The sequence below is a fragment of the Clinocottus analis genome, unplaced genomic scaffold (assembly GCF_023055335.1).
Source record: "Clinocottus analis isolate CAN_PGR_092001 unplaced genomic scaffold, fCliAna1.0.p SCAF_3, whole genome shotgun sequence".
Classification (NCBI taxonomy): Eukaryota; Metazoa; Chordata; class Actinopteri; order Perciformes; family Cottidae; genus Clinocottus; species Clinocottus analis.
In genome coordinates, this window is record NW_027176042.1 from 8,949,471 (window position 1) to 8,968,260 (window position 18,790).

Below are 18,790 nucleotides of genomic sequence, written 5' to 3' on the forward strand. Positions count from 1 at the left end.
CCGGATGATTAAGCTTCAAGTATAAATTTGTAATATTTTGGTTAATTTGTAGAGATTTATTTTTCCGCTGTTTGCTGTTTCTTTACATCCATAGAGAATGTTATGAAATCAGTGTCTTGTATACAAAGCATATTTAACAGCCATCTTTTAAACTCCTGTAACAGCATTTTGCTTTTAAATTATTTAGTGCCAGTGTTGCACATTTTGATGAATTGTTGGTAAAATAACTGTGTGAATGTAACGAAAACATGAAGAAAACATTAAGAAAGCAACTGCAACGAATGTAGCGATCACAATATAATTTACTATTTAAAAAAGAAAAAGCAGTACAAGATGCACACATAACTTATTTCATCCAAAAGACTTATGGTACACATGACAACACTGTTGTCCAATGTTGCTGGTGAAAAGATGAAAGTTCACTGCAAGGAGCTTCAGCTTCATTTTAGCGGCTGAGAGAGAGAATTTAGGGTCAAACGACTATTTAAAGGTGTAATAATGGTGAGGGTCATCGATTCCTCAACCAACGGCAATCTTACTACACGGAGACCGTCGTACTGCCCAAAATCTTGACATAACAGTCATGAAGAGAAGACCTACAACAACACAACAGTAGACATCTGAGAAGACACACGTCTGGGTTATAATGTCCCAGCTCCTGGAATGCCTTTGGTGATTCCTCAAATGATCACATCATACTATTACAGTCTGGAATCGGTGGTCTTCACTGTGGTTACAGATCGTCTTCTGCCTCTGCTGAGGTTAAAGTCACCGCAGCGCTCTGCAGTTGGTGCAGACGCTCACCTTCTTCTTCACCAAGAAATCACACGTCGATGCCCGCTCTAGTATGATCGGGTCCGTTTTAGACACTGGCTCTTTAGGAGGCAGTCCCTGGCACACGACATACTCCTCCAGGCCCAAAAGCAGACTGACCACCATCGTCACAGAGGTCAGGCGCGCTGGGTACTGGTCGTACAGCGGGTGGGTGGGGAGCAGCGGCTGCTTTTGGACAGTGACCTGGTAGCAGAAGCCCGGGTCAATCAGCACGATGGTGTCGCTTAGGCTGGACTGTTTGGAGCACTGAACGAGCTGCAGCTGCGGGCCAGCCACCATGATGGCGTACCACATTATGGGCATTGCAGACGAGCGCAAAGACTGGAGCAGTTTCATGAGCTGGTTTTCTATGTCCGCACTGTTGCCAGACGGGTTGTCAGCCAAACTGAAGATCTGTGTGATCTGCAGAGAGCAACAGAGGGCATTATTATGTGAAGACATTCCAACAACTAATGTGAAAAACCAAGGCAGGACAATTACCATGGGCAGCTCCTCATCTTCCTCATCTTCCTCTTCTTCTTCTTCCTCCTCCTCTTCAGCTTCCTCCTCCTCATCGTCGTCGTCTTCGTCGTCATCATCATCCTCCTCTATTTCTTCGGCATACTTTCGACTTACTCTGCCTGCACGCAATTTCACTGCATCCCATCTGCTTAGCTGGTCCTGAATTGATAAAGATGAACTCATGAGCTCAGCTACTAACTGCAACAGTAATTCATATGTAATTAAAAACAGAAAATCAAGTGGAATTTCAGCTGCATCAAATCAGCTTTCAAGTGCAGAGCGCTGTATTGATCACAACAAGCATCTATTGTTTTGTTTAAGATTATGGGCCGCATGTCAAATCATGGGATCGTATACAGCCGTAATAAAAACCCAACACATTTTACAGTGGAAATATTAGTGGAGTATAAACTGGCTTTGAGCCACTGGTTTAAGCTTACACTCAGCTGTTTGTTCGACAGTCCTGCGATAAGGCCTACGTACATGAAAGTTAAAATGTTACGTATGATCATTTAAGAGCATTTAGTGGGGTGCCGTTTTAGTATACAGACGTCTATTTTTGAATGAAGTTTGATCAACTTCTCAAAAACAGTAAAAAAAAATTTAAAAAAGGATAATTGAACAATATGAGCATCATTACAGTCAAATTACTGTATTGGCAGAAGTTTGTATATCTGTGACAACCTGACGTGAAGCAACCTATACAACTGTGAATACACAAGTGCTAAACATGGGCGAATCCAGAGGATTGCATTTTAATAGGCAGCAAGCAAGTTGGGGCCCGATTCACCCAAAATAGGATGAATCTTTCGCCAATTTTTTTTTTAAGCTCAATTCAAAAATCACCAAATGAAGCATCTTTATACTTCTGCCTCATCAGCATTGTAAGAGAGACAAATGCTAAAAGCAGAATATGTGCGCCGTCAGTATTTGCACTTCAACCAGGATTATATGAAAATATGAAGCTTAATTCATTCTTTGCCAGCAGACACTGTACCAAACAACAAACACTGCAGTTTGCGGGACGCAGTGGGACACATGGCAAGCGCCACTTAACCTTTAAAACCCAGCTGGCACATCCGAGGATTACATACTACAAACATTCTTCACACCTGACGAGGTTTATTTCCAATTCTAGTGGGGAGCCAGAAGTTTTCAAAGATACCAAATATGTTGCTACACATCCACACCACAGAGTATATTTTTATGAAATGGTGCAGCCATAAAAGTCACATGTAGTCTTGGGTTTAGATATTTCACTCAGTGCAAACAAGTGGCTTCAATGAAACATGCCAACAAGCCGATACAGAATATAAGATACTGTTAAGACTGAGTAGGATACAGTGACATTCATCATTTATAAGGGTGGCCTGGTGCCTAAAATAACGACATCCCCAGTTTTTATTCCATGCGCCTTTGTGGCATGTCAAGTGTCCACCTCTTCCTCTCTCTGCGCCTCCTGTCTGTATCTAAAGTCTACGTTGTCAACCTGTGCAATGAAGACAAAATGTCCCACCAAATGAACATATGTGCAGTGACCCGCAAGAGCAGCGGACAGGGGAAGAAGGACGGGTCCAACATGAGACAGGACAACAGACATCAATCCACACAAGCACACTGTTGCAAAAAGAGCCATCAACCTTGAAGTGAAACGGAGGTACAGACTGCTAATTATCATGGATTGGTTAAAAAATGTTTTACTGAACTGGAAGCAGGCCTGGATTCATCCCACTGAGCCACAGGACAAAGAACAGCTTGACCACAGAAACATAAGGAAATGGACATTATGCCAAAAGCATTTGTGAAGGAAAGTGTAAACAGGAAGCCTGGTGACTCACATGAACAGTCACGTTTGGTGCAATTGAGCATTTGAAAACCATCCGAAAAAGAAAAGTGACTATTTTGTCTGAGGTACATCTCTAGCAAAAGGCTCCTGAACCTAAAAACAGACATATGCACACTATTGCCAATCATAAAAGTCCACACATTTGTGGCCTAAAGGAGGAAAATAAGTGCATTATTACTAAAACAAAAAAAGAGCTGAATGTAAACTTACCAGTTCAGAGTTGTTGTGGTTACTGCTGATGTTGGGAACTCTGTCAGGAAGCCCATTCAGCAGTCTGAGATCCATCGAATTTAATTGCTGAAAGAAAAAAAAAGTTGACTGTCTGCGTAATAAAATAGGTATGTCATAACAAAAACATGTAGATAAAAATAAATTTTCAAACCTGCGAAGATGGTGGTTGGTTCCTTACATCCAGTCCATACAAATATTTGCTATTGCTACCTGCCGCAGTGTTCCAGGATATCTACAGCAGTGGAAAAATAAGAAGAAGAAGAAGAAGAAGAAGAAGAAGAAGAAGAAGAAGAAGAAGAAGAAGAAGAAGAAGAAGAAGAAATGATTCTTTAACGTTGAGGGTTTTAGCTTCAGGCGAATGTTTGAAAACAACTACGACAAGAAAAATAAAAATATCACATGGGAAACTCACTGGTTTTACGTTACAGTCATCGTCTTCATTGTCGGTGAAGTCCAAGCCGTATTGTGATCCTCTATTTTTCTTAAAATCTGATTTCCGGCTGTATGTGTAGTGAGGTCGCGGCCGGCCCGGCAGCAATAGGCCATCTGGCCCATGGTCACCTTGTCCCATTTGATAAGGCAGCAAGTGTCTCTGCCAAATATTGCAGCGATATTTAAAAACCAAACAATGTTACATCCTAACTACGAGAAAACAACACATTTGCTAAAATAGAATAAAGCCCTACCATTGCCTGTCTCTGACACTGGCGTAGTCGACACTTCTGCCTCTTCTTGTTGCTGCCTCCAAACTTGGGTTTGTCTATACAGAAATCACAAGTGCCGCAGTCTTTCCTGCAGAGACAGGCTTTACATTCTCCGCAGGACCGTCGCTTGCGCTTCTTATGCCACTGAATGATGAAGAAGGCAAACTCAAATGATGAAATCGCAACACACTGTGTAAATGTTTTTCCTTTCTACGAGACAACAAAATGGGTTTTCCATACACCTGTTTTTATGCCCATTTTCAGTTTGCATATAAAAAAATAAACACCAGAAAATTGAGAAGAAAAGCTAATGTTCTCATTGAGCAGCTCCTGTCTCATGTCTGTCTCCTGCTGTCTTGCTTTCTGTTTCTGTAGCCAGCTCGCTGGCCAGCACTTTAACGCGCTCCTTGACGCTCTTTGACCAATCACATCTCACCTCTGTCTTTCTCTATGTCTCTCTTTCTTCCTTCTGTCTTCTCTCTCTCACCGGTTGAACACGGTGACGCCTGCTGGCTGCACTGGTTCTGTCCGGAAATACTCCTGTACTTTAGGTGATGCTGTATGCACATAGTCAAGTTGGTTGCGCTTATTTAACTTCTAGAAGAAGAATACTTTATTGTAGAGAAGAAGAAGCTGGAGCTGGAGACTATTCCCTGTGGACTCCGTGTCACAGCTGGCGTATTGGCCAACACCACGGACCGCCACTGATGAAATGTATTATTCATCTTTAACAACTGTCAAAAAAACTAAAAACCTGAATTAGAAAAATGATGTTTCTCATTGCAACATTCTGAGTAAGACCATACCAAGAAGACAAACAGAGAGCAAAGCAGACACGGGACTTGAGAAGTTTAGGAAATCATATTTTCGGTTTTGGGAAAGTGGGTTTTAAAATAACTCACATCATCATCATCGTCGGTTGACATGTCATCATCGTCGTCCACGTCCACGTCCACGTTGACCGAGAAGTTCTCCGTGTCGCTGCTTTTGAGACTCGGGTGCTGTGGGAGTTAAACATCATCTGTCACAGTGGGGAAAATATGTTGCAATAACATTCAGTATTATAATTAGAGATGGAATTTGGTCTTGTATTACAAAAACTTACCTGTGAGTCTGTGAATTCACTCTGTAAAATAAAATAGGATGTTTTGAGAACATGAATCCATTGAATTATTCAGTATCAAAGCCCCTATGCATACCTACACAGTTATTACAACCTTACATTGCCGGCAATTTGGATGAACTGAGACAAGTCAGACCCTGACTCTAAACATGGAAGAGCAGATTATTCTTGGGCCAATTGCCACTTCATTTTAAAGATAAGATCAATAGTAACTGAACTAACAGGTAGTGGAAATTTCACTTAAACGTGACACAGAAAAGATAAATGGTTTTACATCATCACCGGCGATTTACGCGTGAGGTTCAATAAGAACACTGGGCTTATGAGCCTCGCACATAGAGATCTTTGATCTGATCTCTTGTAAATAGTCACATATTAGTGGATTATTACTTGGAAACTCATGCTGTCCTCATACATGTCAGGAATGTCATTATAAGGCTTTTGTGGCATGAAGCCTCCAATTCCAGGACCCTGGTGGAAACATACAGAAGAAGAAAATAAAAGGCATGAATGCAAAAGTAACATAACAAACAGTAAGCATCCAACTATACAATAACCGTTGTGTACCTTGCGAATGGGACATATACATTTGCGTTTCCGACATAAGCGTTTCCTCGACTCTGGGCTCTGCAGTCCATGCTTGCAATTGGCACACTGCCCACAGTTTATTGTGTTGTGACATCCCACGCACTGTCCACAAGGAATCCACTTTAGGTTCACATGGGAGAAAGAAAAGAAAGATTTTCTGATTTTTCACACATTTTCATCAGTATTCCATTTCTGGAAACAAAAATAGAGATAATATAGATTGTCCCTTTTACTCCCACATGAATAAAAAAAACATTTCCACACTGCCAATGTCACAACACATCCAGTCAGTTTGCACAACGCAACTCGCTCACATAAACAATGTGTGAATTATGAAATCCATGGTTTAAATATTGTGTTGTTAATACGATCCTGATGGCCCTATGCGTGATATTTTTTTTGTGTTAAAACAGGTCAAATGCTTCTGTTCATTCACACAACTTGTAGACAGGCAATGCTGTACCTTTCTGAAACGAACCATCGGATGCTCTTTTGACTTTGAGGCTGCTGGAAAGAACAGAAATAAACAACTTGGATGATTGCCTCTCACTCAGTTATTTTATTGATGCTAAATTTTCCTCTAAATCATGAAACAAATACACTGACTTACCCCAACAGTTGGGACAGCAGGGCCTCTTCCGTTGTTTGTCATACCATGTGCCTGTGAAGGAAATTCCACATCTGGCACAGACCCTGCAGGGAAGCATAATAATGTTATTTATAATATAACTCAACACAAACAAGCCATTCTGATTGTGCTGATAAGTACATCAGCAGTTAAATGCTGAATATGTGAAATCAAGTTATAATGGACTAACAGTGTGCTGTCCTCTGACCCAACTTCTCCATTTATGGAGGGGAGCGGGAGCGCTCTGGATGATGAGGGAAGGTGAAGTTTAATTTTATCGTCAGCGGGTGTATCCTCATTGCGTGAGCCTTTGTTCAGTGATCCTACTGTACTGTGTAATGAGAGACTTGTCTGGCTGGATTGGAGGTTCTTGGGTCCCAGACTGGGGGTGGACATGTGGTGGGAGTCTGGAGTATCTGCCCCATCTCCTCTCTCCATCCAGCTGGACTCTGAGGAAGAACGCTCACGGACTTTTCTCTAACGGATAAGAAAAACAAAAACTACTCGTGAAATGCACACAGACACATATCTTACATGTTTGACTTATAAAAAAGGCCTTTACTTTTGTTCTGTGTCGAATTCTTACAGGTGGTGCTTCGCCATCGTAGAACTTTCCTGACTTGTAATCAAAGGTTGACAAGTCAAGCTGTCCCTCCATCAATGAAACCAGCTCTACTCGGCTTCTCACTCGATCGCCCTGCGGACTGTGAAGAAATAAACAACAACTTCAAAGAGCTAGATGACAACTGCTAAAAGCATCAACATCCTGTTGTCATTCAGTCACATGCTTCTGCTTCTATGAGGACAGTGAGAAAACCCTTTTGAAAAGGTGATTAGGGCTGAAACTAAATATTATTGTAATTATTGATTTATCTGCAGATTATTCTTTTGATTTGTCAATTGTTTATTCTACAAAATGCAAAACGACAATCAAAAGATCCCCGAGCCAAAGGTGACACTGTTATTTACCTCAGGTAATACACATCCTTCTGTCCAATGCTAGAGCCAGAGCGCCGGACGACTTCTTTGCGTTTCCAGCCCTCTCCAATTATTGGCCACTCATCCCACCCTTCATCGGGATGTGATCGCTTACGGCGGGGCATTTGAAACCTGAATACAAACAAAAAGGAGACAGGAATTATAGATGCCAGAAATCTTTCCACCACAGGAAAACACAGTGTGCAATGTATATTGTTTCCATAGATTGAGGCAAAGTTGCTTAGCGGTTTAAGTTGACCAGCTGATTCAACAGGGAAGACCACTATTTATCCTTGTAAACCTTACATGTGATTACACTCCATTTTCCGACCAAGCAGCTATAAACTTCAACCTCCATGCCAGTAAAAGTATTTTTGCAAGCATTCCATTCATCTAAAAACTGTCATACTGACTTCAGTCAGATTATGAGTACAGCACCTGAGCACACTGCAAACTCAGTGGTGAGAAGAGGAAATGATGCTTGCACTTGGCCATGCAGGTTGAATCTAATCCCTAGATAATGTTCCTTGTTTCCAGACCACAGGACAAGATAAAAAGGTAACCTACTGATACACTTTTTTGAAGACCTTCTCGCTTCCGGCCACGCTCTCACTCCTTTCACTTTCTCCTGCCAGGCTGTCATCGTCATAATCATCATCCTCAAGCGGCTCAAACCAGTCAACCGCAGGCTCACAGCCAGCGGCCTTGGCCGCCTCATCCGCTTCCTCTGAAGTTTTCCTGACAGGTTCCGAGCCGGGGGGTCCCTGCGTGGCGACACTGTGAAAGGCTTCCCGCGGCTCAAATGCAGGTGTTGGATCAGAAGTCCACGCTGCCTCGCCTCTTTTGTTTTCTGTGCTTTGGCCCCCCGCATCTTCCTCCACGGGCGCTCCGTCGGGGACCGGGGTCTGGAGCGGGACTTCGTTCATTGTTGCGCCCGTTCAGGCTCCGAGCGATGCTCCGAGCGGTTCCCCGTGGCTTCCCCGCAGACAATGAAGACGCCCTCTACGGTCGACGTCGCGTCCCATTTAAAAGTTGTGTATTTCCACACTGTCCGTGGATGAAGCCCACTTCCCCCCACCCCGGGTGAACCGTCAGGATGGGTAACAGCCGTTCAGTTAGTCATGACAGAACCTGGGGGAGGAAATACAACAACAGTGTTTAGAAAGTTTACAACATGTCGTACGTAACACACACGAGCTACTCAGTTGTTGTTGTTGTTGTTGTTGCCGGTAACGACCTAACGTGCAGACCTCCCCCGCGAGCTCAACGCATATACGGGGCGAACCGGCTGAAGGGACGGAGTGACGGCTCAGTAAACTCCGTCCGTCATGTTTAGTTAACGAAACAGTGCTTCCACAATTAAGAAACGTGAACTGACGCCAGTGCTGGGTTGTAACGTGAGGGAATACTAAGCAGCGACACAAGCTAGCCGCAGAAGCTCAAAGTGCCATTACTACCGGGGCTTTGGTTCTCTGATTTTAGTGATTGTTTCTCAATGCGTAGTTTAGCAACACACAACGTAACGCCAGCAGATTAAAGCAGAAACAAAAAAACTGAAAGCGAGAGTAACGTTAGCGTAAAGGAGTAGTGTTAACGTTAGCCACCGTTAGCTTCAACATCTCTCCATAGCTATTATAGTGTCAATAAACTGAAACGGTTCCTCTGAGTGGATGATCGTATATCGCGACCAGTTTAGGTTATGAAGGCCACTCACACCTTCGGGGGGTAATATCACCCAGAGGCTTGGCACACTGGTCACAGGCACTACTTTCCGAGGAGAGCTAACGTAGCTAGCTGGCTCCCATGCAACACTGCCACTGGCGGAAACGGTTGTGGGGCCAAAGAAGAAGTCGACACTAAAGATTGTAATCGGCCCGGCAGCCCGCTGTGACCTCCGGAGAAGACCGTTAATAGCACGCAGTGCTGCATACAGCGAACAACCATACTGTACATTAACAAGTACAGTTACTCCATTTGCTTTTTCAATTAAACGCTAACTCTTATGTGTATTATAACGCATTACTTCACGTCTACAATTACCAAACACCGTAAACAGCAGGAGGCAGGCCTATTAGCAATGGTATGTTTTACCATATCAGCAAGCAACTCGGGCTATTATTGCCATTAAATAACATTGAATTAGACATGTTGTCTTTGTTTCGTTCCCTACTCGTTTTAAACGTCACTGGCTCATCAGGTTGGGCCATAGGAAACGACTGCACACGAAAGTAAGACCTGCCTAATTAACAGGCGAACGGGAGGGATTTCTTTCTCATCCCGTTTTCATCCTCTTTAACAGCACGCTTCGTTTGTCATTTAGGTGCTGCCTTCACGGGAAATTCGAAAGGAGTGTGCGCGCGCTCTAGAGAGGCACTTGAAGGCACCAGTGCTAGTTAAAATAAAAAAAGGTTTTTTTTCTGTACCAAAATGAGTGCGCGTTATAATAATAGCTTGCTGTTGAAAATGCTTAGCGTAGCTACAAACCAATCTTTGCATAAGGTAGTGTAAATCAACTCATTCACTGCTATTAAGGCAATAAACAAAACATGGAGTGAAATCAGGTTGCTTCTCTGAATGTAAACGTTGGAGGTGGGACAAGTGTAATATCAAACATACCAGTATTTTTTATAACAAGGGGGCAATGAATTGTGTTTATTTACTTAATCAATATATTACCTGTGTGTATTTCTTTTAATTAAGGAAAACATTAATTATGATCAGGAACTAAGTATATAATGCACAGTAACATAATAGATGGAACGCAATCACACATTTCTTCCTCTAAATCCTACCAATCATTGAGCTCTGTCTGAATATTGACCAACCATTAATATAACTTATAGTATAAGTTATGTTGTATCTTAATGTACAGTTGATATGAACCTAGATGTGATTTTTTTAGTTGTAGAAGCTTGAACAAAGAAAAGAAAAACACCACACCATAGTCTATCTTTCAACATCCTTTTTTTAATGCAGTTTTTCGCTGCCTTTCCTTGGTTAGATCCACTGATGCAACCAATTACCCCATTTATAGTTTGTTCTGTCCCGATTGTACTGGACTCTTTTTCATGATAGTGAAGGAAAGACCACCATCAACAGGCCTTTGTGTCAATTTAAAGCACATATAAAGTACACAGTCTCAGTTTGGAAAGTTGTAATTCCATAATAATCACAGCACCCTGTGTACATTGTGTGTGCAGGCAAAAAGAAAAGATGGGACAACAAATGTAACACACACCTTACCCAAAGCAAGTTTAGGGTGTTTATTCGTGGCAATCATACCAAAAACAGCTGTTTCAATCAGCAATAGTTAATCGACCACAGTCAGAAAAAAATATATATTGATTTACCTCTTACAGTTAATTATCATACAAAGATTTTAAAATATTTATCAAGTTAGAAAATCTGATTTCATCCAAAATGGTAGAAATTGTTAATTCCTCAACACTCCAATATTCATAGTGGCCCAAAGATCAAAGAACAGGTGCTGTGAAGGTTGACTACCTATCCTTGTTGCTACGGAGATCGGTCGTCACAGGGTCATGTTGAATGGTCTGGTGCAACATCAGAGCGAGCAGACCAGCTCTGTTGGTCATAGCGGTCCTGACATTGCGCTCCTGTTCGAAAAGTTCGTCCAACTTGTACCACTGTGGGCGAGAAGAGGTGAAATGTCAGGTAGGAGGCATCAACAACGAGGTCGTCCTCCATCGGAATCTATTGAAAACCAGCTGGGTTTCCAGTTCTGTCCGCTGAAACCGAAGCGACAGTTGCAGCGTTGGACTTACCACCCTGACTCGCTCCAAGTCCACCTCTGCTCTCCTAAGCTTCTCCCAGTTGTAATGCTTGTTGCATTTTCTTTTGGAGACCTTGCAGAAGTCTCCTGTCAGCTCAAACACATTCTTTACCAGAGGACATCCACACACCTCATCCTGTGAGATCTAGTCACCAAAACAGAAGAAAAACAAATGTTAAAAAATCATGACATGAACACTACTTCGTGTTCAGCAGATAACAGCATTCAACATCTTTGGGTTTTAGACTAAAAAGGGAATTTTTAGTGCATTAAGGTAACCACTGACCTTAGGATCTCTGGAATGTTCTGGACACAGAACCTGCAGCCTCTTACAATAGGTTTTGCTTTGGGGATTGTAGACATCACAGAAGAGTCTGGTTGCTCTGTGGGGGGAGAACAAACATGTCAGCAACGGAGGAACTGAAATCAGGACAGTCGTTTTATACTTTGAGAGGATTTCTTCTTCTTCTTACCCTTCTATTTTTGTAGGGTACATGGAGCCAAAGGAGGTCTGACTCTCATACTGTATAGAAAATCACGAGGGAAAGAAATGTTACAAGTAGCCTGTATGTTTTTGTTTGCGTTTATATTTGATGACTTGAGGCAGCAACATGAAAAGAATCTGACGCACATTTTAGTAATTTTTAGTTACACAGTATCACTTCAAACTCCAAGATAAGAGATGTTCCCTTTGAAAGATTGTCCACAAATACAATTAAAAAAAATAAAATTATATATATATATATATATATATATATATATATATATATATATATATATATATATATATATATATATATATATATATATATATATATATATTTGTATGTATGTATGTATAATTCCTGTCTCCTCTTTTCTTTTCTATTCAGGTTTCGGCTAAAGAGGTGCGGTGGGTGGCCGATAGGATATAGTCATATAGTCACCTTGGCGTAACATCTCTCCATATGTCTCAGCGCCACTTTGGGATTGATGGGATGACTACAAGATACACAGAAAATCTGCAGGTCCATGTCCTCGCTGTCGCCTTCATTCACCTGCAAATACAAGCCAAAGACTTTTTTTTTTTTTTAATAAAAAAAAAAAGGAGCACACACCTTTGCTCTTCTTCAACAGCTTCAAGTAAACAAAGATCAGCCATGAACCATGATGAAAGCCACAGGGAAAAAACTGTTGCAAAAGAAACAAGCTGCGTGTAACTTTACAAACTGGCTAAGAAGGCCAGCTCCATCATTGGCTGTAAACTGGACTGGTGAAGGAGGACACTGAAGAAATTATTACCATATTAGATAACCCGGACCACCCTCTCCACCACCTGTAGGGACAGCGGAGCAATTTTTCCAAAAGACTCGTCCAGCTCCGCTGTCATAAGGAGCGATACAGGAGATCATTCCTGCCCACTGCAATAAGACTATACAATAAATCCCCTTTGGCCAAATTGATCACTCAACTATAACACCATTATATTGTTGTTTGTTTGGTTACATATTTGCATTATTGTTTTGTTTGCTTTGATAGTTAATTTATATCATTCTATTACATCTTTTGTATATATTGCGCAATTTTTATATTTTATCGCTTACCTGTATGTTTAAATGCTGATGTAATGTCATTGTAAATGTCCCCTTGCAGGATTAATAAAGTAACTCTCTATATCCAACAAGCACGCAGGTTTCCTTCCGCTCACCTCCTCGTCCTGCTGCACTGCCTGCTGCTTGGCCTTGGCTACGATGCCTTCCAGTTCGTGGAAGCGTCGCTCCATCTCTGTAAGGCGCAGCCGGGCGTTCTGCTGCTCCCGACGAATACGCTCCAGCTGCTTCTTACCGTGCTCCTCGGCGATGCAGGGACTCTGCTGCCACTGCTGGATACGCTGAGGGAGGATCTCGTAGATCCGACTGGGGAACAAAATGCACACGGATCAATTAATTTAATTTAAATGGTGAAGAATCCACAGGTCAACAAAGAGTTCCTGCCTAATGTGATAAAACAGATAATTCTACCAGCCTTTCATCATTCTAACACTAGGAGGAGCAGTTGTACCAGAAAAGTAATGCTGTCATCTAAGTTCAACTAGGGTACATTGTAAGCAAACAGTGTTTGACCATGGCGTTTATACGTTAAACTAAACAAAAAATAAGCAGAATTTTTTTAAACTTCAATTTAAAATTTACTTGAGACATTAGTAGGCATCCAAATTACAATATCCAGCCTTAAACACTAATGTATGAAAGGTAAAGGTAAAAGTTCTTACTTGGCAGCCAGCTTCATGCCACAGTCCTCAGAGCAGTATTTGGAGTTGGGTCTTGTTGCCTCCACACAGCTTGGTCCCAGACACTGACGCTGTCCGGTGCTATCCCGGAGATCGCCCTTCTCGCTGAATCTGGTTCTGTCTTTGTGCTTTTGCTTCTGCTTGTGGCGCCGTGACTCCTTCTGGATAGTTTATAAAAAAGTAGTGGACAGGATGTTAGTTTTATTTATATTTATATATAGTATTACCAACTGCCATGGTTACGCCTGGCAGCAATAATTTCGGAGAAAAACTTACTTTCTTATCAAACTTTTTTTCTCTTCTCTTGACGTGCTTAACCTTCACAGCTTTTTTACGCACAACGGGACTGAAGGGCGGCTCTTCGTCTTCATCGCTATTCCATGCCTGAGTAAGAGGAGTGAAAAATTTAAATAAAGACTAAACATACATGGTTAAGTGCGTCTGGAACGAGTAGGTTTATTGTATCAATCAAGATGGTGTCACATGTTTTGCTACCATGTCGTTATTCCCTGATGACTTGTACTGCTGGTAGAGCTCCGCCTCACTGTCATAGTCGTCCGAGTATAGTCTCCGTCTGTGGTAGGAATTGTCCCTCCTTTCTTGCAAAGACATTTCCTCATCCTTCACGCGCAGCATTTTCTATACAAAAACAACAGGTTGCACAATTTCAAAGAAGCCACAAGGGAGAGCACAATACATCAGGGAGTTGGAAGTGCTAATCACTATAACTCTATAATGTTAATATTTATGTAAATAAATATATTTTTTTTTTTTTCCTCAAAATTTAAAGACCCTTCGATAACAAAATGAAGATGAAAATGTACAAAGGGAACAGGGCGAGAAATGCTAAATATTCTCATTCACTTCAGTGGCATAATCGTGTTTAAAAACAACAGCGATGAAGTGACATACCCTGGCTCGAACTTCACATTGCCTAAACCTGCACTTCTGTCTGATTTTGTTGGGGCCTCCAAACTTCTTCATGTCCTTGCAGAAGTCACACACGGCACAGTCCTCGGTCCTTCTGCAGGGCTCACATTCGCCGCACATTCGGACCGAACGCTTCACCTGAGGACCAGCAAACGATGGACAGTAAGAAATGTACATCGTTTTACATCCTACATTATATTCAATGAACACTTGAAAACACTATGCATCACTGAGACACAAAGCAATATTTTCCATCATGTCTACCTAAAAACTAGATTGTGTTTTTAAAACTTCTGTGCAAAACTACAAAATTGATGAGGACTAAAGAAGCTCAAAATTTATGGCTGGGCAATATGGAAATAAAAGTGATATTATAACATTACTCAATGAAAACCAAGTCAGCCATGTAACTGGTCACCTTTAAGTGACTCACTGCTTGTCCTTTCAGCTTACTGTAAAGCAGTTAAATTTGAAGGAACCCTGTTCTTCGTTTTTATTAATGCAATACGTGTTTCTCTCTTCGCGTCAGTGAAAAACAGGTTTTTCAAAAGTAAAACTTGACTGAATTAATACTAATGGTGAAAACCAATGCATGTTGTTGTTCCTCAAGTCAGTAAGGAATGGCTACTTTTAATTTGGAAGATCCAATTATCTATTTTTTTTACTTTTTTGATGCTCTTCAGAAATTGCAGTCAAACATGAATATTTAGGTCAACTTACTTTAGATCCACGCCGCCTTTCACTCTTATAGTCAGGAGTGCTCGGGGTGCTGTACTGTCTATCAGATCCTCTGTCATACTCAGCCTCCTTCTCTCGATTTTTCTTTGTTCTATACTTTATTTCAAGCAAGGAGTTTTTATCTGTTGACAGGGAGAAAAAAAAAAACATATAGTTAATTTTTTGATTATTTGTAATGTATTCAACGTTGAGCACAGCACTCTTAAAAGGCTGTGATATCAGATGTTTTTCATCACCTCTGCATCTCATGCAATACCATTCCCGGATTGCTTTCGCCTTCTTTTCAGTGATGTGAATGCAGTGGCCATGGAACCACTCATTACAGTTATCACAGCCTCTGTCAGTGAGAGGAAGAAAAACAAAGGAAACCAGGTTGATCATTGTTGCATCCATGTAAGCGAAACAACAGGATTGGTGCTGTGAACTTACATCATGAAACAGTTGATGTCTGGTTTCCGGCAGATGCAATAGAGGGGTGAGTTCTCCCCCTCCATACTACTAGTCTCAGGCCCCGGCACATGGTCCATGTCAGATAACTCGCTGTCCTAAAACAAATAAATATAAAATTAAAATAAGCACGTCACACCTGGTGTAATTCCACTCAACGTCACCATTAACTGGTTTCTGGCCTGCAGGACATTGTGTTTAAGGAGAACAGAAGGCTTTATGTTGCGTTTTCAATTATAAAACAATATTTTTGTTTCAGAGTGTCGCATTTCACGTTGAAGAGTACAGTAGCTGTAATAAATAAACAGGCTAGCTACTCAGTAACATGGGATGGTTTCTACTCTTGACTCTTCTTCATTTTTGTATTGCAAAACATATCTTTGACATGTGTAATAATATACAGTGAAGATATACAGTGGTGTCCAGTTAACGTTTGAAAATGAGCTAAAGTAGCTTCCTATTATAGATTATTTTGTTAGTTAACTTCGTTAACCGTAACCAACACCAATTTGTGTCATGATGTCGTCACCAAACAAGATATTTAACATTAGCTACAGTAATATCATAAGTACATTGTATTAAAAATAATGTAATGTGTTGAAATGCGGATGCAGTTCAAAACACAAGGAGTTGGTCAGGTAACCACAGTGAACTCCGAGTAATATCAACGACTTTGTTTCTATACAGAATGCTGTATGTTAATATTCTATTATGCAGTTATTAGTAAGTTACACTGAAAGACAGTTCGTCAGACAGCGTTTGTTAGCATAGCTAGCTAGTTAGCTAAGTTGTCAGTTAAAGATAGAGCTGATGCGTTCCAACCAACGTTACCTTCACTGTACCACACGAACACAACTTTAAATTCATCCAACAACGTAGTATTATTAATCGACATTAGCATTGCTTATATTTACACGATATAACCTAAATTGAACCAAAACATGCTGTGGGATGTAAACTTACGGCCGTGTAGCGAACGCTAACCTATTCGTCACCAAATTGAATTAGGTTAGCTAACTAACTTTTCCAAATCGACTTTTTGTTTTATCTCATACGTACCATTGTGAGATATATGAAACGTTGGTTGTCCTGCAAATATATTGGTAATAACCAGTGTAACCTATTAGCTCGATAGCTAGCGCTCGTTTAAGGTTTATTCTGACAACATTGCTAACAATCGGCTGAACTCGATACTACTCGGAAAAAATATCGTTGGTCCTTTGGCGAAGGGTTCTTCTTCTCTGGTGGAAAATTATCATCCAGTGGCACACTACTGCCACCTGCTGTATAAATTACAAGTTGCTTCTCTTAAGGGATAGACACCGTTCAAAATCATTACTCCATAAAAATCAATATGGAAGATACATTGGAAATATGCTCTTGCACCAAAAACATTGAACATACGAACGATTTGACAAGCAACATATTCATTTCCAAATAGGAGATTGTTTGCTTTATAGTTCGATTACCTACAAGTTAGATGCAAATTGAAACAAATACAGTGATATTTAACAATTCAAATTGATATTTTCTAATATTTCATTGGAATCGTACTATGAAGTGATGCACAACTACATCAGCTATGTCTTAATGTGATTGCTGTTTATTTGTGCGCATGTAGCTAGAAACACTGATATAGTTTTCACTCATTTTACTTGTAACCATCAAAGTGGTTATTTCTTACATTACTGGAAAATATGATGTTTTGGAATATATATTGTTATTTAAATATTAGTTTACCTAATGTTCTTGAAGATATTGGCCATAATACATCTACAGTAAATAAGTAATATTAACAGCCTTTCTTGTGTATGTGCACAGAGAGAGAGATAGAGAGAGAGAGAGAGAGAGAGAGAGAGAGAGAGAGAGAGAGAGAGAGAGAGAGAGAGAGAGAGAGAGAGAGAGAGAGAGAGAGAGAGAGATGCAGTTAAACCTCCACAGCTGACAGGTGACTGTAGTATGCTTCTGTGATTAACTCTACGCTGGACTGCCTGCTTCCCTGAAAAGTGAGTATAACTTGTTTATGACAAAATTTGTATCATGCACAGAGAAATAAACAATGCAGGCTTTTATGGATTTCTGTAAATACAATGATGAATCACATGCAATGTATTTAGTGGCACAGGGTTCACGATTGTATTGCTGTGACTATCGATTCCATCCATCAGATACTGAATCAAAGTATATCAAATATTAATTGCATCTAATTAAACTAATTCAAGTTGACTTTATAGTCTTGAATTTCCCTTTGGGGATCAATAAAGTAATTATCTATCTATCTATATGCCGTATTTACATTATTTATATCCCCTGAATATTAAAAAACCCTAAACATTATTTGTTGAATTATAACAAATAGCTTGAAATGTGGATACAATATTTTTGATATACAAAGTAAATGTGTTTTCTTCTGTAATATCTGCAAACAAACAAAAAAAAAATGCCGCATAAGGTGAATCTTAGACATTAATTATTAATAAATATCAAAATCAAGATCGCACATTTTCATATAGCTGTCAGGATATCACCGCACCGCCTTTCATCTACATTATAAATGTTTCCTAAATGGTGATAAATAATAGATTAACTTCTCTGCCATTTCCAAGATGTCCACTCATCACAACGGCTGCGAAACTGACAACACATCTCTGTTGTATCTGCAGTCAGAGAATAAGGAGGTTTAACTTTACATCAAGTCAACTACAATAAGGCGAGTGAGGGAACTTGTGAGTTTTAATGATAGTTTTGATTTTTGTTTGAAAATAAAATAATTTCATCATGTTCCTTTTAGATGAACAGATCTAGGTCACAATACAATTCTACAGATATGAATGAAAATATGGGTAATGGGAGTGATGGCAAACCAAAGTGCAATGACTCACTGGCCACTGCTTCAGAGATGCCCGGAATACCCGACGACCCGAGCGCAGATTACACTGGTAGGTTCACAGAAAGACGCATTCACTGTCATGATCCAAGTGTCAATTTGCGGTTTCTAACTACAGCCGAAATGTCTTTCCTCGCAGGATCTGTGACTTACCTCACTTCGTTTTCAGAGCGGACCTTCACTGAGGACAGTGAACTATCTCCGAGTGACAACTCTGCGAGCGTATTCCCAAACGGTACTTTGACCTGTGACCACTTAACAGTCAAAAGCAGTCTTCATGCGGTAGTTTTTGC

General features: G+C 40.6%; 2 protein-coding genes across 5 annotated transcripts; both read right to left on the bottom strand.

The window, feature by feature from the left end:
• Positions 1-284: 284 nt before the first annotated feature.
• Positions 285-9,277, bottom strand: mbd1b (methyl-CpG binding domain protein 1b). Of its 3 annotated transcripts, none has more exons than XM_068594844.1 (17): positions 9,148-9,277; positions 8,001-8,564; positions 7,425-7,565; positions 7,018-7,159; positions 6,646-6,932; positions 6,438-6,520; positions 6,291-6,331; positions 5,807-5,947; positions 5,630-5,710; positions 5,222-5,242; positions 5,019-5,117; positions 4,099-4,260; positions 3,825-4,004; positions 3,564-3,644; positions 3,392-3,478; positions 1,315-1,494; positions 285-1,236 (listed from the first exon to the last, which is right to left on the bottom strand). In XM_068594844.1, the coding sequence occupies exons 2-17, from the start codon at positions 8,357-8,359 to the stop codon at positions 769-771; spliced, it is 2,553 nt and encodes an 850-aa protein (XP_068450945.1). In that variant the 5' UTR covers positions 8,360-8,564; positions 9,148-9,277; the 3' UTR covers positions 285-768. The 3 variants fall into 3 exon arrangements, with proteins under 3 accessions (XP_068450945.1, XP_068450943.1, XP_068450944.1); XM_068594842.1 differs by having other exon boundaries at positions 6,291-6,334; XM_068594843.1 differs by lacking the exon at positions 9,148-9,277 and adding an exon at positions 8,671-9,084 and having other exon boundaries at positions 6,291-6,334.
• Positions 9,278-10,682: 1,405 nt separating this feature from the next.
• Positions 10,683-18,775, bottom strand: cxxc1b (CXXC finger protein 1b). Of its 2 annotated transcripts, none has more exons than XM_068593634.1 (14): positions 18,651-18,775; positions 15,593-15,708; positions 15,400-15,500; positions 15,146-15,285; positions 14,408-14,563; positions 13,991-14,134; positions 13,772-13,879; positions 13,478-13,656; positions 12,914-13,121; positions 12,153-12,263; positions 11,700-11,749; positions 11,513-11,609; positions 11,219-11,371; positions 10,683-11,080 (listed from the first exon to the last, which is right to left on the bottom strand). In XM_068593634.1, exons 2-14 carry the CDS (start codon positions 15,688-15,690, stop codon positions 10,934-10,936), a joined length of 1,692 nt encoding a protein of 563 aa, XP_068449735.1. In that variant the 5' UTR covers positions 15,691-15,708; positions 18,651-18,775; the 3' UTR covers positions 10,683-10,933. The 2 variants fall into 2 exon arrangements, with proteins under 2 accessions (XP_068449735.1, XP_068449733.1); XM_068593632.1 differs by lacking the exon at positions 18,651-18,775 and adding an exon at positions 16,670-16,840.
• Between the last annotated feature and the right edge of the window lie 15 nt (positions 18,776-18,790).

Excerpts from the sequence above, each read along its gene's own strand:
- mbd1b (XM_068594842.1), bottom strand. The coding sequence starts at position 8,359 with ATGAACGAAGTCCCGCTCCAGACCCCGGTCCCCGACGGAGCGCCCGTG. Across the intron at positions 7,566-8,000 it reads GTCTTCAAAAAAGTGTATCA|GTTTCAAATGCCCCGCCGTA; the intron begins GTAGGTTACCTT and ends GTTTGTATTCAG. Across the intron at positions 6,335-6,437 it reads CTGCTGTCCCAACTGTTGGG|CAGCCTCAAAGTCAAAAGAG; the intron begins GTAAGTCAGTGT and ends TGTTCTTTCCAG.
- cxxc1b (XM_068593632.1), bottom strand. Across the intron at positions 14,564-15,145 it reads AAAGGCGGCGTGGATCTAAA|GTGAAGCGTTCGGTCCGAAT; the intron begins GTAAGTTGACCT and ends GCTGGTCCTCAG. Across the intron at positions 13,122-13,477 it reads GGCATGAAGCTGGCTGCCAA|TCGGATCTACGAGATCCTCC; the intron begins GTAAGAACTTTT and ends TTTGTTCCCCAG.